Below are 22,142 nucleotides of genomic sequence, written 5' to 3' on the forward strand. Positions count from 1 at the left end.
AGCAAAATCTACACTGAGGTAAACAGGACAAATGATTCTGTTTCTTTAACAAATAAACTGCAAGAAAAGGAGAGCACGAGAGCAACCAACGTGAGGGAGGGGAAGCCTAAATAATAAGAGATGCAAGAGATACCACAATCAACTGTAATGTATGGGTTTTATTCTAATCCTTATATGAACAAATAAACTTAAAAAAACCCCACTATTCTCCAATTCTTACCTGATGATATTCCAATTCTGAGAAAAAATACTTTTAGTTCTAACGCTCATTTTATGTTTATATATGTGATGAGTTTCAATTTTTGCGCAAACATTTTTTACTTCAAAGTCTGTGCGTTTATATATAGTAAAACAACCTGTCCCACTGACAATAAATATATTTCTAGTACAAACATGCCTATAACTCAGCCTCTTTCCCTTCTATTGCTGAACTCACTCAAAAACAGTAAAGAGAAAAAAACAAACAAAAGGTCCAAACACCCACTTTTGGCAAAACTAAGAGATTAATATAATCCCCAGACTCCAAATTATACATAAGAACTGCCACAATGAGTTTACAAAAGGCAGGATGTATGCAGGGAAAAAAGTAGCTTAGCTTTTTAATTTTTCCAGAAGCAATCTTTTTATCCAGAAGTGCTCCACAACTCTACAATCCCATTTAAGTCAGCCTTTTACCATGGTCTGATGTCTTACCAGGAGGAGTAAAGCTCAGATATTTCTGCTTCACTGTGTTGGAGTCATAGAACTTTAAGACATCCAGCACAGCCTGAGGATTCTTCTTTTGCTCTAGTTTGGTGATATTGGAGGTCTGTAATAATCGAGCCCACTGTTCTGGCATGCCCTAACAAAAAGATATTCAGAAATTAGTTGTTTTGAATTGCTCTAATTAGATCAATTTCCAGAGAAAAGTTAGAAAATATATAAAACAAATCAATCTACATAATTGTAGGTATGACTAAATTCTAAAAAATGTCTGGTTTTCTAAATCTATTTTGCAAATTATAATCAATAGGCTCAACTCCCTAGGAAAAGAACACATCTAAACACAAACACTTTTGTAAGAAGAGAAAAGCACTAAGAATTCACAGTTAATGTGTGGATGGAAAAGTTAATTTCAAATTTAATACTGAAAGGAAAGGTTTGAGTACTGCTTTATAAATGAGTCTCAACTTGGTAAACTTACAGTGAATTCTCCAGTAACAGCATCAAAGCCAACGTGGATGGTGTGCTCAAAATCCGATGGAGGAGAAATTTCTGGCCTTTCCTTCTCTTTCTTCTTACTTCCTAGAGGGCATTAAAAAAAGAGCCTCTTTAAACAAGATTAATAAATGTACTTATAAAGAGCCTCTTTAAACAAGATTAATAAATGTACTTATAATCATGTTTATAGTTTTCCCAAAACAGACTAGGAATAAAATTATTCTAAAAAAGAAATTTTCCCTAAAAACATTGGCTGATAGGAAATTGATAAATCAAGTACAAAAACCTATTCTGTCATCAAGGGCCAGGGTTGGGGGAGGGGGGAGGAGGGGGAGGGTGTCAACCTGTGTTCTGCTTAAAGAGGCGCACAGACTGACCCAGCACCAGGCCTGAATAAAAGCCCTCAGGGCAGAAGAGAGAGCCCCTTAGATTATCAGTTCTCTCATAAATAAAGAACTATACCTCAGATGCCGAACAATCTGGAAAACAAAGTCTATCAAGTCTTATTTCCAGTGAGCTATACTCATCTAGAAAGAGCAATTTACATTACTATGACTATGGATAATATACACCATATAAACAGTTCACAAGGACCACATCACCTTTCTTGTGCAGCAACTCTTAACTCTTCCTTTTTATTGACATTAATAACTGTTACATTTTAAGATTTCCCAGTTCTTCTGTGGTTCTGCCAATTATTTTTACAACATTGCTGCCACACACCTATCAATAATATTCTCTGTAAATTCAAACACATCAGTTCCTTTTTTTCCCCACCTAGACACCTTGCTCTCAGATCCTCTTGCTCTAATCTGCAGTAGTTTATCATGCGGAGGCTTCTGGCACAGCTATTGGTCCTAGGTCATTCCTTCACTTTTATGCTGTGCTAGAATCTATTTTCTGAATCCTGTGTTCTCCTCTTCTGGTACACACCTTTGTTTTAATTTATAGTTCTTGACTAACTATATATGATAGTTCTTGACTAACTATATATGTATTTAGGTTGAAAATACCATCCCCCTTTGAATTTCTTCTAATTTCCAGTGTTGCTATTTAGAAGGCCAAAGCCATTTTCTCATTCTGAACCACTGTTGAAAATCAGCTGACCATATATATATGCATAGGTCTATTTCTGGATGTTCAACTCTCGCAATAATCTCTTTATCTTATGCCAACAGTATAAGACTGCCTGGATTACTGTAGTTTTATTTATTTTTTAAAATTTATTTTCTTTATTTTTTTCAGCTGCATCGGGTCTTAGTTGCAGCATGCGGGATCTTTCGATGTGGTGTGCAGGCTTCTCCCCAGCTGTGGCACTCGGGCTTCTCTCTAGTTGTGGTGTGCGGGTTTTTTCTCTCTAGTTATGGCGTGCAGGCTCCAGGGCATGCAGGCTCCAGAGTGCGTGGGCTCTGTAGTTTGCAGCACGTGGGCTCTCTGGTTGAGGTGCACGAGCTCAGTAGTTGTGGTGCACAGGCTTAGTTGCCCTGTGGCATGTGGGATCTTAGTTCCCCAACCAGGGATCAAACCCACGTCCCTGCATCGGAAGGCAGATTCTTTACCACTGGACCACCAGGGAAGTCCCCGACCTTTTCTTTTTTAAAAAATTGTTTGGCTGTATTCTAGGTCTTTTGCATTTCCATGTGAATTTTAGAATAATCTTGATAATTTTCAAAAAAAATCCTGCTGGGGTTTTGATTTAGACTGCACTGAATCGATAGATCATTTTAGGGAGAACTGATTTATTAACAATATTGTGCCTTCTAATCCATGAAAATAGTGACTCTCTCCACTTATTTAGGTCTTCTTTCATTTCTCTCAGCAATGTTTTATAAGTTATCATTGTACAGATCTGTTACTGCTTTTGTCTGATTTCTGCCACAGTATTTCAAAAGGTCTGATGCTACTGCAAATGGTACATATAGCTTTTTAAATTTCAATTGTTCATTGATGACATAGAGAAACACAATTGATTCTTAAATACTGATCTTATATCCTGAAACCTTACTATTAATATTAAGCCTTACTTTTTCTTCCAGTAGCATTTTGTAGCTATCACAGAATTTCCTATAAAATTTCGGGCTTCCCTGGTGGCGCAGTGGTTGAGAGTCCACCTGCCGATGCAGGGGACACAGTTCATGTCCCAGTCCAGGAAGATCCCACATGCCGTGGAGCGGCTGGGCCCGTGAGCCATGGCCACTGAGCCTGCGTATCCGGAGCCTGTGCTCCTCAACGGTAGAGGCCACAACAGTGAGAGGCCCGCGTACCACAAAAAAATAAATAAATAAATATTTCAATTATGTTCCTGGTGAATAAAGACAGCTTTACTTCTTCCTTCCCGCTCTGGATTCCTTTCATTTATTTTTCTTGCCTTGTTGCACTGGCTAGAACCTCTAGCACACTGTTGAATAAAAGTGGTGAAAGGGAAATCTTTGTACTTTTCCTAATCTAAGTAGCAAAAGCCATTTTTTCTCCACCAAGTTTGATACCAGAGGTAAGTTTTTCAGAGAAGTTAAAGGTATTTCCTTCTATTTCAAATTTGCTGAATGCTTTGATCAGAAATGAATATTGGATTTCGTCAAATGCGTTTTCTACATCTATTGAGATGAATGTGTGGTTCACCTTTTAAATTTTGTTAATATAGTAAATTACACTGATTGATTTCCAAATGTTACACCAACCCTGCATTAATGAAATGAAATCCACTTGGTCATGATGTATTACTCTTTTTGTATACTGTTGGGTTGTAATTACTAAAATCTTGCTAAGATTTTGCATCTATGTTAATGAAGGATATTGGTGTGTAGCTTTCTTCTCTTGTAATGTCTTTGGTTGGGGCATGAGTAATGCTGGTCTCATAAAATGATTTGGGAAGTATTCCTTCCTATTCAATTTTTTAAAGTTTGTGTAGAATTGGTAATGTTTCTACCTCAAATGCTTGGTAAAATTCACCAATGGAGCCATCTGAGTCTTTGTGGGAAGGCTAGTAACTATAAACTAAATTTTCCTAAGAAATATAGGGTTTGCAGGTTACGTTTTTTTTTTTTTTTTTGAGTGAGCTTTGAAAAACTTGTGTCTTTCAAGAAATTTTTTCACTTTAATGTGTTGAATTTATCTGTATATTTGTTCATAATACTACCTTCTTTTTAATATCTGTAAAATGTATAGAGATACCATCTCTATACCATTTGTGTCTTTTCTGCCTCCCGACTACCCTGCCAGTCTTGCTAAAGGTTCACCTATTTTATTGGTATTTTCAACGAATTAACTTTTTATTTCATTGATTTTTCTGTATTTTTTTTTATTTCACTGATTTCTGCTTTGACTTTTATTATTTCTTTTCATCTACTTACTCTGGATCTCACCTGTTCTTCCCTTCTAGTTCATTAAAATGGCTTAGCTGAAATCACTGATTTGAAATCTTTCTTTTCTTTTCTAATATGGATGTTTTAAATACTATAAATGTCCTCTAAGTACTGCTTTAGCAGCATCATGCAGATATAGATGTCTTGAATTTTCATTTTCATTCAGTTTAATGTATTTCCTAAATATTCTTTTAATTTCTTCATTTATTTGGAAGTGCTTTTATTTACTTTCCAAATATTTCCAGGGATCTTTCTGCTACTGATTTCTAACTTAATTACACTGTGGTCACAGAATATACTTTGTGATCTGAATCTTCCTAAATTTATAAAGACTTTAAAAAATGGCCACAGAATACATCTTTGTAAATGTTCCACGTTCACTTAAAAAGAATGGAATATTCTATAAAGGTCAATTGGTCAAGTTGGCTGATAGTTTTAGCAATTTTCTGTCTACTTGTTCTACCAATTATTGTGAAAGTGTACTGGAACTTCCAACTATAACTGTACTTGTCTATTTCTTCTTGAAATCTGTTTTTTGTTTCATGTATTTTGAAGCTCTGCTATTAAGTGCATAAATGTTTAGCTCTATTACACCATATTGATGAATAGACCCTATTATCATTATAAAATGAATTATTCCTTATCCCTTAACTAGAGGACTATTTCTTGCTCTAAAATCTACTTTGTCTGATACTAACAAAGCCCATCCAGCTTTTTTTCATTGTTAGCATACTTTATTTTTTTTTTAAAAGCACCAGTGCTCTCTTTTTTTTTTTTGAAGCTGTTCAGTCTTTAAAAAAATTATTTATTTATTTGGTTGCACCGGGTCTTAGTTGCGGCTTGCCGGCTCCTTAGATGCGGCATGTGGCCTCCTTAGTGTGGCATGTGAACTCTTAGTTGCAGCATGCATGTGGGATCTAGTTCCCTGACCAGGGATCAAACCCTGGCCCCCTGCATTGCGAGTGTGGAGTCTTATCCACTGCGCTACCAGGGAAGTCCCATCGTTAGCATACTTTAAAAAAATTTTTTTTTTTTTTTTTTTTTTACGGTACGCAGGCCTCTCACTGCTGTGGCCTCTCCCGTTGCGGGGCACAGGCCCTGGACATGCAGGCTCAGCGGCCATGGCTCACGGGCCCAGCCGCTCCGCGGCATGTGGGATCCTCCCGGATGGGGGCACGATCCCGTGTCCCCTGCATTGGCAGGTGGACTCTCAACCACTGCGCCACCAGGGAAGCCCTAAAAAAATTATTTTATTTTAACCTATTTTGTGGCTTTATATTTTTAAAGTGGGTTTCTTATAGGTTGCATATAAATTTAGGTCTGCTTTAGCAATCTGTTAATCTCTGTCTTTTAAACAGGGTGTCTAGATCAGTAACATTTAATGGGATTGCTATAGTTAGGTTTAAACCCACCATTCTTTCATTTGTTTTATAATCATCTCTATCTATCCTTTGTTCCCACTTCCTTTTTTTCTTCTTTTGGATTAACTACGTATTTTTTTTTATAATTACCTTTTTCCCCCTTCTATATGTGTCTTTTCTTTCTGACAGCGTTGTTTTTTAAACAGACTTTTTTAGAGCAGTTTTAGGTTCACAGAAAATTGAGCCTATGGACTTCCCTGAGGGTGCAATGGTTAAGAATCCACCTGCCAATGTAGGGGACATGGGTTCGATCCCTGGTACGGGAAGATCCCACATGCTGCAGAGCAACTAAACCTGTGCACCACAACTACTGCCTGGGTTCTAGAGCCCACAAGCCACAACTACTGAGCCTGCATGCTGCAACTACTGAATACTGAAGCTCGTGGGCCTAGAGCCCATGCTCCACAAGAGAAGCCACCGCAATGAGAAGCCCGCACACCACAACGAGTAGCTCTTGCTCGCCACAACTATAGAAAGCCCGTGCACAGCAGCAAAGACCCAACACAGACAAAAATAAATAAATAAAATAAAATAAAAATAAAATTATTTAAAAAAAAAGAAAATTGAGCCTAAGGTCTGGATGCTTTTAAGATTTTTCTATCACTGGTTTTAAACAATGATTATGTGCTTTTGTGCAGTTTTCATCATGTTTCCTGTGCTCAGAATCTACTGAACTTCTTGAATCTGTGGGTTTATAGTGTCCATTAAATTTTGGGGGAAAAAATCAGCCATTGTTTAAAGTTTTCTTTTTAAGTTTTTTTTAAAATAATTTTTATTGGAGTATAGCTGATTTACAATGTTATGTTAGTTTCAGGTGTACAGCAAAGTGAATCAGTTATACATATACATGTATCCACTCTTTTTTAGATTCTTTTCCCATATAGGTCATTACAGAGTACTGAGTAGAGTTCCCTGTGCTATACAGTAGGTCCTTATTGTAAGTATTGTTTTCTAAATGTCTCTCCTTCCCTCCTTTAGAGACTTCAGTTATACTTACATTAGTCTGCATGAAGTTGTCCCATGGTTGTTCACTTTTTCAGTCTTTTTTCTCCAAGTTTTATTTTGATGGTTTCTATTGCCATGGTCTTCAAATTCACTAATCTTTTAAATCTGCAATGTCTAGTCTACTGTTAGTTTTGTCCAGTGTATTTTCCAACTCTAGAATTTTGATTTGTTCTTTTTTCTCTCTTCCTTTGCTTTCCCTTAATATGCTGAATCCTTCCTTTGGGTTCTTCAACATATAGGATACAGTTATTTAAATATTTTAATGTACATGCCTACTAATTCTATCACCTGTGTTATTCTGGTATTGATTCCAATTGATGGATTTTACTTATTTACTCATATTTATTTACAAATATTGACTGGATTTTACTCATATTTATTTACAAATATTGATTGGATACCAAGCTGACATTTTTTTCTTGTTAGGTGCAGATATTTTTGCATTCCTATAAATATTTGTGAACTTTGTTCTGGGACATAGATAGGTGATTCTTAGCTGTCTACTCATATAGGAGAGAAACAAATTTAGAAACAGTTGATCCTTTTAGGTATTATTTTAAAATAATAATAAATAAATAAATAAAAGGCAGGGCTAGAGCAGCATTTTATCTAGGGCTAATTCTGTCCTGCTACTGAGGCAAGACCTCTATCCAATATTTTGTACTCTGAATAGCGGGAACAGGAAATATTCTGGGCCCTGTGTGAGCTTTAAAGGCTGTTCCCTTTTATAATTTCTAGTGGTTTTTTCCCTCCAGTTTTGGGTAGTTTCCTCACATGCATGTGCTACTGAAGACTCTAAGGGAACCCTCTGCAGATCTCTTTTTCTCTCTCTCTGTTCAGCAGTTTACTCTCTGATACTCTGACTACAAACTAGCAGCCTTGGCACCCCCAAATTCCCAGTTCTGTTTTTCAACTTTTTGAGACCACTTAATTGTCCCTCCCTATTGCTGTAAACTCTTCAGGCAATAAGCTGCATCAATTATAGGACTCAACTCATTTGTTTCCCATCTCTTTGGGATCACTTTCCTTTACTATTTGATGTCCAATGTCTTGAAAACTGTTGTTTTGTACATTTTTTCTCAGTGTTTTAGTTTTTTTAGATGGGGAGATAAATCTGGTCCCTGTTACTCCATCTTGAGTGGAAGTATAACAGGTTTTGCCATCTTATCTGTGGTATAATGAAACTTCAGGATGATGTGATTTGATATGGTCTTCATTCTTTCACTGTGTTGAGCACTCAGTGAGCTGCCTCCACCTAGAAATCATATTCTTCGGATCTGGAAATTTTTTTCTATTATTTAATTATTTTCTTCTATTTTCTTTGTCATTATTAGTTAGATAAGTCCATCCTGGTCTGATCTTATAACTGTTACCTTTTCTCTCATATTTTCCATCTTTGTACTTTCAACAATCTGGGAAAATTTTCTTGACTATCTTCCAATGCTTTGCCTATTGATATCTTTTGTTTGTGTTGATAATCTTAACTGTTGATATTCCAATAATTATTTCTCATTGTTCTCTGATCATTTTTTCTCTGAGAATACTTTTCCTGTTTCATGGATGCACTTTATCTTCTCTCTTTGAAGATTATATAGTTTACGTGTGTGTATATGCTGGGGTTTTTTCCCTCCCTGTTTCTTCTACATTCACATTTTGCCCCCTGTTGTTTTGGACTCTCTTATGTTAAGGGTTTTACTCAAATGTCTGGTGATGCTTTGCCGTCTACTCGTACAGAAAAGTATTAAAAAGTTAACTGGGAGATAAGTCAGGCTTTTCATTAAAGGTAAGGATGGTATGGAGTATCTGAAATATTTCTCCCCAGGACATTCTGTTTATCCAGAAAAAAATCGTTCATTCTCTTGTCTGAGGGCTTTGACTCAAGGTACAAGTGCTCTAAAAGCAGGGCAGAAGAAAGAAGTTCAGTATGTTAACTTTCCTGAATCTGCCTTTTTCATTTTGGTTCTATACCTTTTTCTGATTCCTCTACAAGAATAAGGAGACTCTCAGACTTAATCCTCCTCAAATAAATATAAATATCTTTTTGTTCTTTTGTTCTCCCAGAGGATGGAGTTATATTTGCATGCCTACGGGATAAAGGAGGGGGCCTGAGGGCCTCCAACACATCCTATATAGATATTCAACTAATTCCCCCTTTTCAGCCTATGTATTACACACAACCACACACACACACACACAAAATTGTGTACCTCTAAATCCTGAGCCTCTGAGGTTTTTACAAGGGAAACTGGTCACTTCTCATAAACATTCCCCTCTGCAAACACTTAGGATATGTTTTCCTCTGTTCTGCTTAGTCAGTTACCATTCTCCACCACTTCACTCTTCCAAATATGTATTGAAATCTCTTGTATACTACTGTCTCCTCTCCCATTCTCTTTGTCCTTGTGATAGAAAAAATAATTCTTTTTTTACTGTTATTTTAGTTGTGTCTGGGGAAGAAGAGTAAATAGAGGCATGTTTAACCATTAGATTCTCCTAATAGGCTATGGTAGGAGGGCAGCACACATTGGTCGTGGAAAGGAGCAACTGTTAAGCCTAATATAAGCTTTGCTACCTTTACTGAAATGCACATTTACATCTCTCATAAACAATCTTTCATATTCCATTAGACCGTGAATAACCTGAAGTCACGCGTTCTACTTTCTCTATTATGTCCCTTGACTTCTAACTTGGTATCCTGCATATAGGAGGAAATATTTATTAACCAACTATAAACTAATAGTTGACGACTCTTTATACGGCTCTGAACTGCTGACAGAAAAACATACAATTTCATGCACTATATAAAAGTATTTGTTTCTTCTTTTTATAAAATCTGCTCAGTATCCACTTCTGATATGTACATAGTTGGGAAAGATGCCATTTTCTTTCTTTCTTTTTTTTTTTTTTTTTTTTTTTGCGGTACGCAGGCCTCTCACTGTTGTGGCCTCTCCCATTGTGGAGCACAGGCTCCGGACGCGCAGGCTCAGCAGCCATGGCTCCCGGGCCCAGCCGCTCCGCAGCATGTGGGATCTTCCCAGACCGGGGCATGAACCCATGTCCCCTGCATCGGCAGGCGGACTCTCAACCACTGCGCCACCAGGGAAGCCCGCCATTTTCTTATATGACCCTGATTACAGATGACTGATCCAAGGTAGGCATCTAATTCAAGCCATGTCAGCCACAGTTGCCCACACACTCCCAGACAGTTTGATTGGTTCAGGGGTGAATACATAAACTAAGCCAGACTTAGGACCCTTAGAATCAGTCTCTCACCAGTGAATGTAAGAAATAAAGCCCAGGAACTGTTGAGGGCTGTATTTCCCAACACACAGAGAAAAAAAATCAGTCTGATATAGGAAAGAAATATGACCAGATACACAGAAAGCAGAAAAACTAGACATATAGCAGGAGAATTCCCGGTTCCTGTTGTATCTAAGGCCCAGCCATATTTTTCAACTTGGGAATTTTGAAAAATTTACAGATATTTAATAGAAAGTTTCATATATGTTAGGAGTATAGAATAAAGAGTTAAAGAAAAGAAGTGCAAATGATTAAGCAGAACTTGAAGCACAATACCCTAAAAATCTGTTTAATTTCACTTGTTTTTATATAACACACATACACACAAATACTCCTTGCATTTTAGTAGTCCTAGTAGGAGGGGAAAGGGATATTAAAAACAGTATCTAAAACAAAAAGATACTGAGACATGTCTCAAATCAAACAATGTGCTGGAAGGATATTGCTATGTAAACAGAATCACTGCTTTGTATCTCTGGAATCCAAGAGCTATATGGACAAACAACAACAAAAAAACCCCACAATCATCTACCTACAGGATGTCCACCCAGCAACTGGATCACCTGATGGGAAGTAATGGAACAGGGAAAGAAACTTCTTTTAATAAAAATGCACAATTTTTTAGTGGGCTGGGGGAAAAAAGGATTCTTAGCATCATTTTTCAACTTCATGAGACAACAAAACAAGCAGTCAGGCAGCAACCTTCAGCTAAGAGGTGGGTACCCTGAGTGATGTGCTGCACAAAAGGTACTTGAAAGAATCCTAAATATGCCACTACCATATCCTTAAAAGCCACCACTACTTAGGCTACATTTGAGCTAGAGTCTAAGGCTAAAAAAGCCCCCATTTCTTTAAAAGGAAGACTTTTCTGTTCAACAGAATCAGTGATTACTGATTACTTTGTTCTTTTGACCCAAAACAGCTTCAAACTGGTGACCTAAACTTGTTGCATCACACAGAAGGGTATTCTCTAGGAAACAGTGGAGTATGGACTACTATTATTAATCTTAGAACTAGATTTTTAGACCAGAAAGAATATTTACAGTTCTAAGTCATCTTCATAACCAACTAGAGGTGAAGGTACATATAGGTTGAATAATTAGATACAAAAATTGCTTTAGTTTATAAATACACACCATTCAACACTAGCTAACTGAATAGAGCTTTTAAAAATAAGCCAAGACAATGGCTCACGGACATTTTCGTTATCAAAACTACTATACTTGTTAAGCCCATTTCTCACCTGGACTACTGCAAAATCCTCCTAACTAGTTTCCGACTTCAGTCTTAGATCTCCAACAAAACCTATTTTCTAGACAGCTACTAGTCTCGCCTCTTTAAGACAGAAATGTGACCAGGTCTTCCCACTGTTTAAAATCCTGTAATGGTTCCCCAGGAAACAGGATAAAATCTGAGTTCTGTAGCATGGAATACAAGGGCCCTTTGTGAACTACTCCCTGCCTACCTCTTCAGCCTCTTCTGCTACCTGTAGTTTCCTACATACATCATGCTATTATTCTCTCTTCTTCTCCGCTTTCACACCACACTTGACCATACTCAGCTCCACGAATGTGCTATGATCCGCCCCCTGTACCTGGGCCACTGAAACTCTTTTCTAGGCACAGAACATAGTTTTTAACTGTCAAAATCCTCCTATTTTCACTTACTCATCCTTCAGTCTTCAGCTCTAATATCCCTTCTTTAGGAAGCCTTCCCAGATATTAAGGACATCTTACTCTATCCCTATTATCACTTTTCACAGTTTGTAATTATATGTTGCAGTCTTTTACTAGTGCATGAGGGCAGGGATATCATCTGCCTTGCTGATCATGGAATCTCTGATGACTCAGAGTGCAAAAGATACATAATTAGCAAGGATATTAAAAAGATTTATTCAGGCAAGTTGTTATAAAAGGTACAATTTCTTTCTAATTTTCTTAATTTTTACAGTGACATGAAAACCAATAATGAATAACTGAAGATAACTCTAGAGTCTTTTTTTTAAATGAAAATATTAGCTGTCTGTTTAGTAATAAGGACAGCAATAAGGGATGTAAATTTGAGAACAAAATTAATATCTCTAGATGAGGCTTTACATTAGAGTTGGCAAAGATCTTAGGGTCACTGTAATTTTTTAAAATAAAAATACAATTTTTCCCCTTTTATCCTTCTGTTTAAGGTGATAGACCAAGCACATATTGTGGCTCTCCCCGTCTACACCAAACCTCTTTATTCACCGTGGAACAAAATCTGTGAGGAATGCCCAAAGATGAAAAGCAATTAGGATAAAACTAGAGAGAGAAACAGCAGCTCAGGATGTAGAAAGGAGAAAGAAATTGCAGATGGATTTCTGTATTCATACAAGCATGAACGTGCATACACATTCACATTCCTAACCCTGATTCCTAACCCTCAAGGTTCAGGCCCTGTCAGAGGTGTTAGCTCCCAGAAAGGAACTGTAAGTGTGGGAGGTTGGGTTGGAAAGGGAGAAGAGCCCCAGGAATAGGAGGAATCAAAGAGCACCCCACCCTCCAAACATCTTTTTCTCTCTCAGTCTAAGTGAAAATTATGCACTCCTAAATATCTCCCTCCAAGTAGACGACACAGAGACTCTGCAGATGTTCTGCTCTCAACTACAAAGCTGAATGCAATTCTCCCCAACTTGCCCTACAAATTCAAGGCAATTCTAATCAAAGCATCAACAGGTTTTCTAAAAAAGTACATGATAAGCAAAGTCCAAAATTTATACAAAAGAGCAAAGGGTCAAAAGATCCTGAAGAACCACATGGTACCAGATTTGCTCTATCAATATTAAGAATTATAAGCTATAACAATTAAGGCAGTCTGGTATTAGTGTAGGTACAGAGAAATGAGCCAATGCAATAAAACAGAAAACACAGAAACAGATTCTGGCATACATGGAAACCTGACAGATAATGGCTAATACTGTAGGTTAGTGGAGAAATGATAAAAGTTTCAATAAATGGTCTGGGACACTGGCTTAAAAAAAAAAAGTGAAAATGAATCTCTCTTTACAAATACACAAAAACCAAATCCAGATAGTTCAAAGGTTTAAATTGTAAAAGCCAAATTATAAAACTTTTAGAAAAACCTAAGAAAATATCACCTCTAGTTTGGCAAAAATTTCTTAAAACACAAAAAGCTCAAACTTTACATAAAGGAAAGGAACTGATCAATTCAACTACACCAAAATTAATAACTTCTATTCATCAAAAGATACCACTGAAAGGGTGAAAAGGCATACTGCAACCTGGAAATCTATATTTAATAACACATAGCTGACAAAGGATTAGTATATAGACTATAAGGAATGTTTAAGGAAAAAGAACTCAACAGAAAACTGGACTAAAAAACAGGTATGTCACAGAAAACACAAATGAATAGTAAATTAATATATGGAAAGACACTCAATTTCCCAAGTCATCAGGGAAATCCAAATTAAAACCACAATGAGATACCATTTCACACCTCCCAAATTGGCAAAAATTAAAATCCCATAATACAAGAATTGGCAAGGATGTTCAGCAATAGAACATTTGTGTTCTGTGGGTGAGAATGAACGTTAAAAAAAAAAGAACTTGAGAAAGTAATTTGATAAACCTAGTCAAGTCAAACATGGGAATACCTTGTAACTCCAGCAATTTTACGACTAAGTAAAATTGAGAGCAATCTTTTAATCTTTGGCCAGGACCCACATCAATACATTTTACATCCTGACACACACACAACTGAAACAAAAGTTTCATGAAACTTTTGCAATAACTCTATTTATACTGTGCGCAATAACTCTATACTCCATTTCATTTAGTGTCATCCACTATATAGATTTCGTAACTCACTATTGCAGTGGTTCTTAATATTAGATGCACATTAGAATCCCCTGAGGTATTAAAAAAATTAAAAGCAAAACCAAAACTGATGCCCAGGTAAGCTCCTGAAGACTGATTCAATTGGCCTGCGATGGAGCTTGGACACAGATTTATTTAATTAAGCTTCCCAAGAGATTCTAATAAGCAATTAGAATCAAAACGACCTGATGTCTGAAAAGCACTGCCCTAGAAAAATATTTCCACATGTCCACTGAGAGATATGTTCAAAATTACCCATAGCAGCATTGTTCATGAAAATAATCCAAAGGTCTATAGATAGGAGACCAGGTAAATAAACTGCCATCTATTTATACAGTGTACAGCAATGAAAATGTACTACAGCTTCATATATCAACATTAGCGGTAAAAAAGAACTACAGCTATATATATCAACATAAATCTCAAAAACATGAGGTTGAGTGAAAATATACATCCTGAAAATATGCATATACTGTAGTATGATTCCATTTATAAAATGTTCCCAAATAGGCAAACCCAAACCATATATTATTTGGGGATATTATGTCATAAGATTATAATAAAAAGCAAGAAATAAAAAATTGTTGGGGGAGGAGAAGGAGGAAGAGGAGGGGTAGGATGGGGTGTGGCCGATGGGGACTTCAGGGCATACTGGTAAAATTCTATGTTGGGTGGTGGGTACAAGGGTGTTGATTAAAATATATACATTATGTATATTATACTCTTTTGTGGATGATGTCACCACAAAACTAAAAACTTAAAGCAAAATTCTATTTATGTAAAGTTCTAAAACAGGCTGAACTGATCAAAGGTGAAAAATCAAACAGAAGTTTCCCAAAGGTGGGGGAGGAGTAGACATTGTGTTTGGGACACAATGTGAAAGAGTCTTCCAGGGAGACGGAAGTGGTGCATAATGTGATAGGGGGATAATGATTATGGCTTACACAGGTCTGTCCATTTGTCAAAACCGTAGTTAATTTTCATGCATTTCAATATATGTAATTTTAACCAAAACAGTAAGTGGAGAAAGAATGATAATTGTTGAAGCTGGGTTACAAGGTTCATTAGACTGTTACACTTTGTATAGTTTGACATTTTCTATTTTTTAGAGAAAGAAAAAAAGGAATTGGATAAGAAAGGCAAAGCTTTTTTTTTTTTAAAGAGCTTGTAAAGTTTTAAGATTAGCACTAAAAAGTTATTAAATCTTGAATATAATAAGCACAAGAAAACAAAAGACTTCAGAAATCACCAAAAAAAATTTAATGGATGTTAATTACAGACCTCAAAAACTGATAAACCTGAAGGCAATCAGAGCCTTCCCTAGGACCCCCAGGTACCCTCACCCTCCCTTTGTCAGCGGGGGACCTTGAATTAGTTACCACTGGTACGTATTAATATTTCTAGGAGAAAAGAAAAGAAAGGGGAGTTAATGAAGGAGGGTAAAACTGGAAGATTCTCAGTATGATCAGAGAGACAGGCATGCTCTGCTACATTTATGTAAATGCGTGTTCAATTTGCTCAGAAACCCCACCACCCTACCATTTACCCAAAGTGTGGGACTGTCCACACTTCTCCTTCAGTTAGTGCTCTTCTCTTCCCCTTTCCAAGGCTGTCCCCAAGTATATGCTGTTATCCTATCTTGAGCATTCTCCTACCCCAGTTTTGCATTCTGCTCTCCAATAGGCAAGTAATATCAACCCTTTCATCAACTTCTTCTGGTACTAACCACCATAAACTTTTTTCTAACCTCCGCAATTATAAATACTGTGTTTACACTGCCATTTTTAGGTTTTCTTACTTTAAATACACTGATTTACAACTACGGAAGATTACAATTTAGTGCTCTCCAACACATCCACTTTTTCTGCCTTCTTCCCACGCATACTTTTTGGTTCATTTCCTGATTTCCCCCTTTATCTTTTATTTAATCCAGTCTAAGTACATATACTTTTCATTCTCAAACATGTCAAATACACATGCTACCACTTCTGTTAAATAAACTTAAGAAACATTTTCATGAGGCTTTTGAGTTACAACCTCATATGAAATCTTAAAAATAAGAGGAAAATTAGAAATAAGAGATATATACTAAAATGAACAGTTTTTCAACTGCTCAATGATTATATCCTGCTGGCATATCTAAATTCTCTAAGACTTGATTCTCTATTAATATTAACTATATTACCTCATTCAAATTTTCATTGATTATGTATTTTCAACTCTCAAATTAAATGTGTATTTATTATTATATACAAAGCACTGTTTTCTTCCACTAGGGTTTACCTCTCCATGTAAACTTAGACATATATAAGTGGAAAAATATCTTTACCTCTACTTATATCTATTACTAGCTGTCAGAGCCATACTGTCATGTTTAATATAATAAAACAAACTAATCCCTAACTTTTATTCTAAAATCCATTACAGTCCATAATCCCTTATCCAATTCTAAAATCCATAAAGCTCTGAAAACCAGAAGTTCTTTCTTTAGGTTTGGCACCAAAACAAATTTAGTGAATTCAACTTACGTGAGACTATTTATAGTCTTTATTCTACTTTGTGTGACTAGACCAGTGGTTCTTAACTGGAGGCAATTTTGCCCCACAGGGGAATCTGGCAATGTCTGGAGACATTTTCAGTTGTCACAACTGGGTAGGAGGTGCTACTTACTAACATCTAGCAGGTAAAAGCTAGAAATGATGCTTAACATCCTACAGTGCACAAGACAGATCCCTGCAACAAGGCATTATTTGGCTCCCAAACATCTATCTTACTGAGGATGAGAAACACTGGACTAGACTCTTGTTTATGGAAGATCCATTTATGTGTTGACTACTGAGTGTTGCCTCAGATGAATCTGAGGGTATTACAGAATACATGATAAAAAGACAGCATTACTACTACTCAAAAGTCAGAAAAACTCTTAATTCCAAGCCACAGTTGGCTCCTGAGATTTCAGACAGGAGATTGTAGACTTTATATTTCCATTCTTCTAATGGCAAGTCTTTCTCAAATATCACAAATCTCATTAATGTTAGGAAGCCATGAACTGTGGCCCAAGCCTTAGAAAATGAAGGAGGGGAGTACAGAAATTCACTGGACGTAACAAATAGAATGAGCAACAGCTTTTGTTTTATTCTTTTCCATTACAGTTTAAAATAAACTAGCCTTCCTATTTTTTTCTTTTTTTGGCTGCACCGCGCGGCTTGCGGGATCTTAGTTCCCGCCAGGGATTGAATCCGCACCCTCAGCAGTGAAAGCACAGAGTCCTAACCACTGGACCACAGGGAATTTCCAAACTAGCCTTTCTAATAGTGCCTATATACCACCATCAATTGTATGTTTACTGTTCTCACCATAAAAGATATCAGCTTATTATACTTTAATTAAAAAGATATCAAAACCAATAACATAAAATAATAACTGTGACTCTTGAAATCACAGTAGCTATTTACCTTTCTCTGTGCTTGAGAATATAGAGATGATTTTATTCCTAGGCTTTTTTTCCTCTGGAACAGAGGGCAAAGGTTTTAAACTGTGATTGGCTGACAAAGGGTCTTTGCCTCCAGTGCTAAAAATGGTACTGCTCATTCGCACAGGGGGTGCTGGAGGCTTGTCTTCCAGTTCTCCGTTATCAGACATGATTCAGAATTATGATATGGCCTGAAACAGAAAGGCAAAAACATACAGTTAACAACAAGGTAAAAAATAGTATGGACAGGCACAAAACAGTATTAATTACCTCCCCAACTTCAAATTAGAAAATGTTACCCATTTAAAGCTGTAAAACTTAAGAGATGAAATTAGTTGCAATATAGGCAATCTCCCCTAACACAGTTGGTAAATGGCTAGCTGAGGGAACCTTTGAAAAGTCATATCCCATTAAGAGGACTATGACAATTTGGGGGAAGCAAGATGACACTAACATATCAGAGTATATCATCTATTCAGCTGGTTCTAAGAGTAAATGTTCCAATGAACAGACAACATAGAGTCTTAAAAAAATAATAATTTGAAGAGGAAGACTATGTCCTGACCAGCCAATAATAGGATATATGTCTCTGATAGGTCTACTTCTAGAGCAGAGATAGGATGCTTGCTAGTAAAAATATCAACCAATAGCCTCCAAACTGATTCCATGCTTGCTAGCTTTGTCATTACAACTTAACCTCAATATAAACTTTCATAAAGGATAGGAACGTGCCACTGATACAATATTTGGTTTCTCTGAAAATCTGACCATCTAACTACATATGTTAGTCCCTTCAAGTCTGGGAACACTGACAAAAGTAAATCCAGAGTTTGGCCAAATCCCAAGGTTCTGTCATCCTGTGATGCCCTGTCCAGGCCATCAAGTTACCCTCCTTATCCACATGGCTATTTCAGCAGAAATGTCAACCTTGTTTACATATATGTATACACATCTATTTTATGTCTTTAAAACAAAGTAGATTACACACATTTAAAATCAGCAGTGAAGGAGAGGGGATGCCTAACTTATAGATGAGCTCTGATACAAAAGTATATATGTTAGGAAATAATACCTCACTAAACAAGATTTTGATTGATAATTAGATCCTGATTTGATTTTAACATTATTTAATACATGTAAGTGAACAAAATTTTGTATATGTACAATGAAAAGAATGCAACTGTTTTTAGGTAAAATTAATAATAATTTAAAAGATTTTTATTTAGTCTGAATGCTAGTACCTGAAGAACAGTAGGTAAAATTTGAAAAAAACTGAGGGATGAAGAATTATACCTAATTCCACGCCAAATCTTACAGCTTTTGTTTCCCTTGATAGAGGTATGTCAAAGCACTACTGTATAATTTATATGTCATATGACAGTTATTTTTCAGCCTACAGGAGGAAGAATGAAAGAAGGTAAAGGGAAAAATAAACATTTCTGGAGGTAACGAGCTGGAGAAGAGAGAAAGAAAAGATCTATAACTGTGTATGAGAAAGACTGCCTGAAGTGAAATTAAACTACTGGTGCTCAAAGGAAGAAATGGAGGTGGGATCTAAGAAGGTGGTGTGAACAACATACAGTCAGATGATTCTTCCAAACCAGCTGGTCACATCATGTGGATTACCTGATGAATTGATAAAATCATGACAGATATTTAGCTTTTATGTGACCAAACATTAAGGCAAAACAGATTAACCCTGGAGTAGCTTTTATCTTTTTTTAAATTTATTTATTTATTTTTTTGCTCACTTTTATCTTAATCACCAGTTACAATATAGAAACTACACGTTTAGATTTTGATTACACTGTGAATTGCTCCTATTTAAAAATCAGGGTAACAAAATTCCAAAATACATTTGCATGCATTTATAGAAGGAAATGCACCAAAACATTAACAGTGGTTATCTGTGATTAATAAGTAATTTTTAAACTTGATTATAATCAGCATAGCTGTAGTTAAAAAAAGATCAATATAAAACAGGGCACAATAATTATTTAGTGTAAACTGACTATAAATTCTATCCTTAAGGCTGGCTCATAAATGGAACATAACTAGAAATTGGCAATGCACCTTCAGCTGCATGTTGTCCAGTACTGGGTTGTGGAATCAGATTGCTTTGGCTGGAATTCTAGTTCCATCATTTACTTAAGTGTGTGACCTCAGGACTAAACTGTGCCTCAGAGTTTCTTAGAGAAATGGCTGGTTCTAGGCCTGGACAGGGAAAATACAAGATGAGTCTATAGTGTCTTATAGTGTCAGAAGATAAGGAAGTACTTATAAAGGATGAGAGCATGTCAAAAGGACACAGGAAAGAGTTCCCAAAAGCCAATAATGGAATGATTTGAGCAATAAAATTAATAAAGTAGTATATAATCCAAAGTATAAAATAAATACACATAATTCATATCGATACAAAAAAATTGAATAAATAAAATGGGGCGGGGGGACAAATCTTCCTTACAAAAGAATTCCAAATAATATATATGTAGATACATTCCCTTCTAGGAGTTGGAACTTAACTTCCCTCCCCATTTGATTGTAGGCTAGACTTCGTGACTCATTTCCAAAGAAAAGAGTATGGAAAGGGGAAAATAACACCACAATGGAAGAATCTGGCATTAACCAAGTGATCAAGGTTAACATCACTAGTGATAAGTCACAATGACATCATTAATCTCCTGACGTAATGTGTTGAGGAGCACAGTCCACCTCTGTGGTATTCTTCCCCAAACCCATATCTAGTCATGGGGGGAAAAATCAGATAAACCCAAAATGAGGGACATCTTACAAAATTCCTGACCAAAACTTCTCAAAACCGTCAAGGACATGAAAAACAAAGACAGATTGAGAAATTATTATAGAATAGAGGAGGCTAAGGAGACATGACAATGTGGTATCCTGGAATTGAAAAAAAGACATTAGTGGAAAAACAGGTGAAATCCAAATAAAATCTAGAATTTACTTAATAATAATGTACTAGTGTTGGCGTCTTTGCTTTGAGATACATTTTATGGTTTATGTAATGTTAATATTAGGGGAAGATGGGTGATAGTTATACAGGAAATCTACTATCTTTGTAACTTCTCTGTAAGTCTAAAATTATTCAAAAATAAGAACTCTAGGGGCTTCCCTGGTTGCGCAGTGGTTGAGAGTCCGCCTGCCGATGCAGAGGACACGGGTTCGTGCCCCGGTCCAGGAAGATTCCACATGCCGTGGAGCGGCTGGGCCCGTGAGCCATAGCCGCTGAGCCTGTGAGTTCGGAGCCTGTGCTCCGCAACGGGAGAGGCCACAACAGTGAGAGGCCCGCGTACCGCAAAAAAAAGAACTCTATTAAAAAAGGAATAAATTCCTCAAAAAGTTAAATATAGAGTAACCTACCATATGACCTAGCAACTTCACTTCCAGTATATGCCTAAGAGAGTTGAAAACACATGTCTGCACAAAAACTTGCATATGAATGTTCACAGCAGCATTATTCGTGATAGCCGAAAGAGGAAAACAACCAAAATATCAACGGATGGACAAAATATGTCATATCTATACAATGGAATACTGTTTGGCCACCAAAAAGAGTCAAGTACTGATACATGCTACAACATGAAATAAACCTTGAAAACATAAGTGAAAAAAGCCTGACACAAAAAGACCACAAATTATAAGATTCCATTTACATGAAATGTCTAGAACAGGCAAATCCACAGAGACAGAGAGTAGATTAGTGGTTGCTAAACAGTGAGGGGAATGGGACATGACTTTGGGGGAATGAAAATATTCTGGAATTAGACATTGCTAACAGTTGCACAACCTTGTGAATATATTAAAACCACTGAACTGTACACTTTAAAATGGTAAATTTCAGCTATGTGAATTACATCTCAATTTAAAATAGGAATTAATAATATTTACCTCATAAAGATTAAATGAGTTAATAACTGAAGGCTGCTACTGTTACTATCATGATATTATTATTTATAAGATTCTATGCTAGAAGTTGGAGAAAGAAAAGAGGACTTAATTCTTCTCCAAGAGTTCATAATCTACTGGGAAAGACCAGCACATACATATTTAGGTTAGGTTATGCCCTTTATCAACATTTGTTCTCAACACATGCATATTAAAAGCCACTTTGTTTCTTCAAAGCAGCAGTTCTCAAAACATTTTGGCCTCAAGACCACTTCACACTCTTAAAAATTACTGAGCATCTCAATTTTTGTTTATGTGCGTTCTATCTATATTCACTATAAGAAATTAAAATGAGCTACTTAAAGTATTTACTTCATTAAACCCATTACATTACAATGTTATTCATAAATAACATTTTTATGAAAAATAAAATTTTCCAAAACAGAATATAGTGACAAGAGTGGCATTAGTTTACTTTTCTGCAAATCTTTTAAATGTCTGGCTTAGTAGAAGACAGTTGGATTCTCATATCTGCTTCTGCATTCAATTTATTGTGTTATGTTTTGGTTGAAGTATATGAAGAAAATCTGGTCTTACACAGATATGT

At 36.3% G+C, this 22,142-nt stretch overlaps 1 protein-coding gene across 3 annotated transcripts in view; it reads right to left on the reverse strand.

Annotated features, from left to right (window-relative positions):
- PAK2 (p21 (RAC1) activated kinase 2) overlaps positions 1-22,142 on the reverse strand; it is an 80,414-nt gene that overhangs the window by 23,560 nt on the left and 34,712 nt on the right. For 2 of the 3 annotated variants that reach the window (XM_067738533.1, XM_067738534.1), the window contains 3 exons: positions 17,613-17,820; positions 1,184-1,284; positions 694-841 (listed from right to left, as the gene is read on the reverse strand). In XM_067738533.1, coding sequence (XP_067594634.1) covers positions 694-841; positions 1,184-1,284; positions 17,613-17,799 — 436 coding nt within the window. In that variant the 5' untranslated portion in view covers positions 17,800-17,820. Of the gene's footprint in view, positions 1-693; positions 842-1,183; positions 1,285-17,612; positions 17,821-19,209; positions 19,229-22,142 lie in introns of those variants that run through there. The other variant, XM_067738535.1, reaches the window with a different exon arrangement.

The sequence above is a fragment of the Pseudorca crassidens genome, chromosome 5 (assembly GCF_039906515.1).
Source record: "Pseudorca crassidens isolate mPseCra1 chromosome 5, mPseCra1.hap1, whole genome shotgun sequence".
NCBI lineage: Eukaryota > Metazoa > Chordata > Mammalia > Artiodactyla > Delphinidae > Pseudorca > Pseudorca crassidens.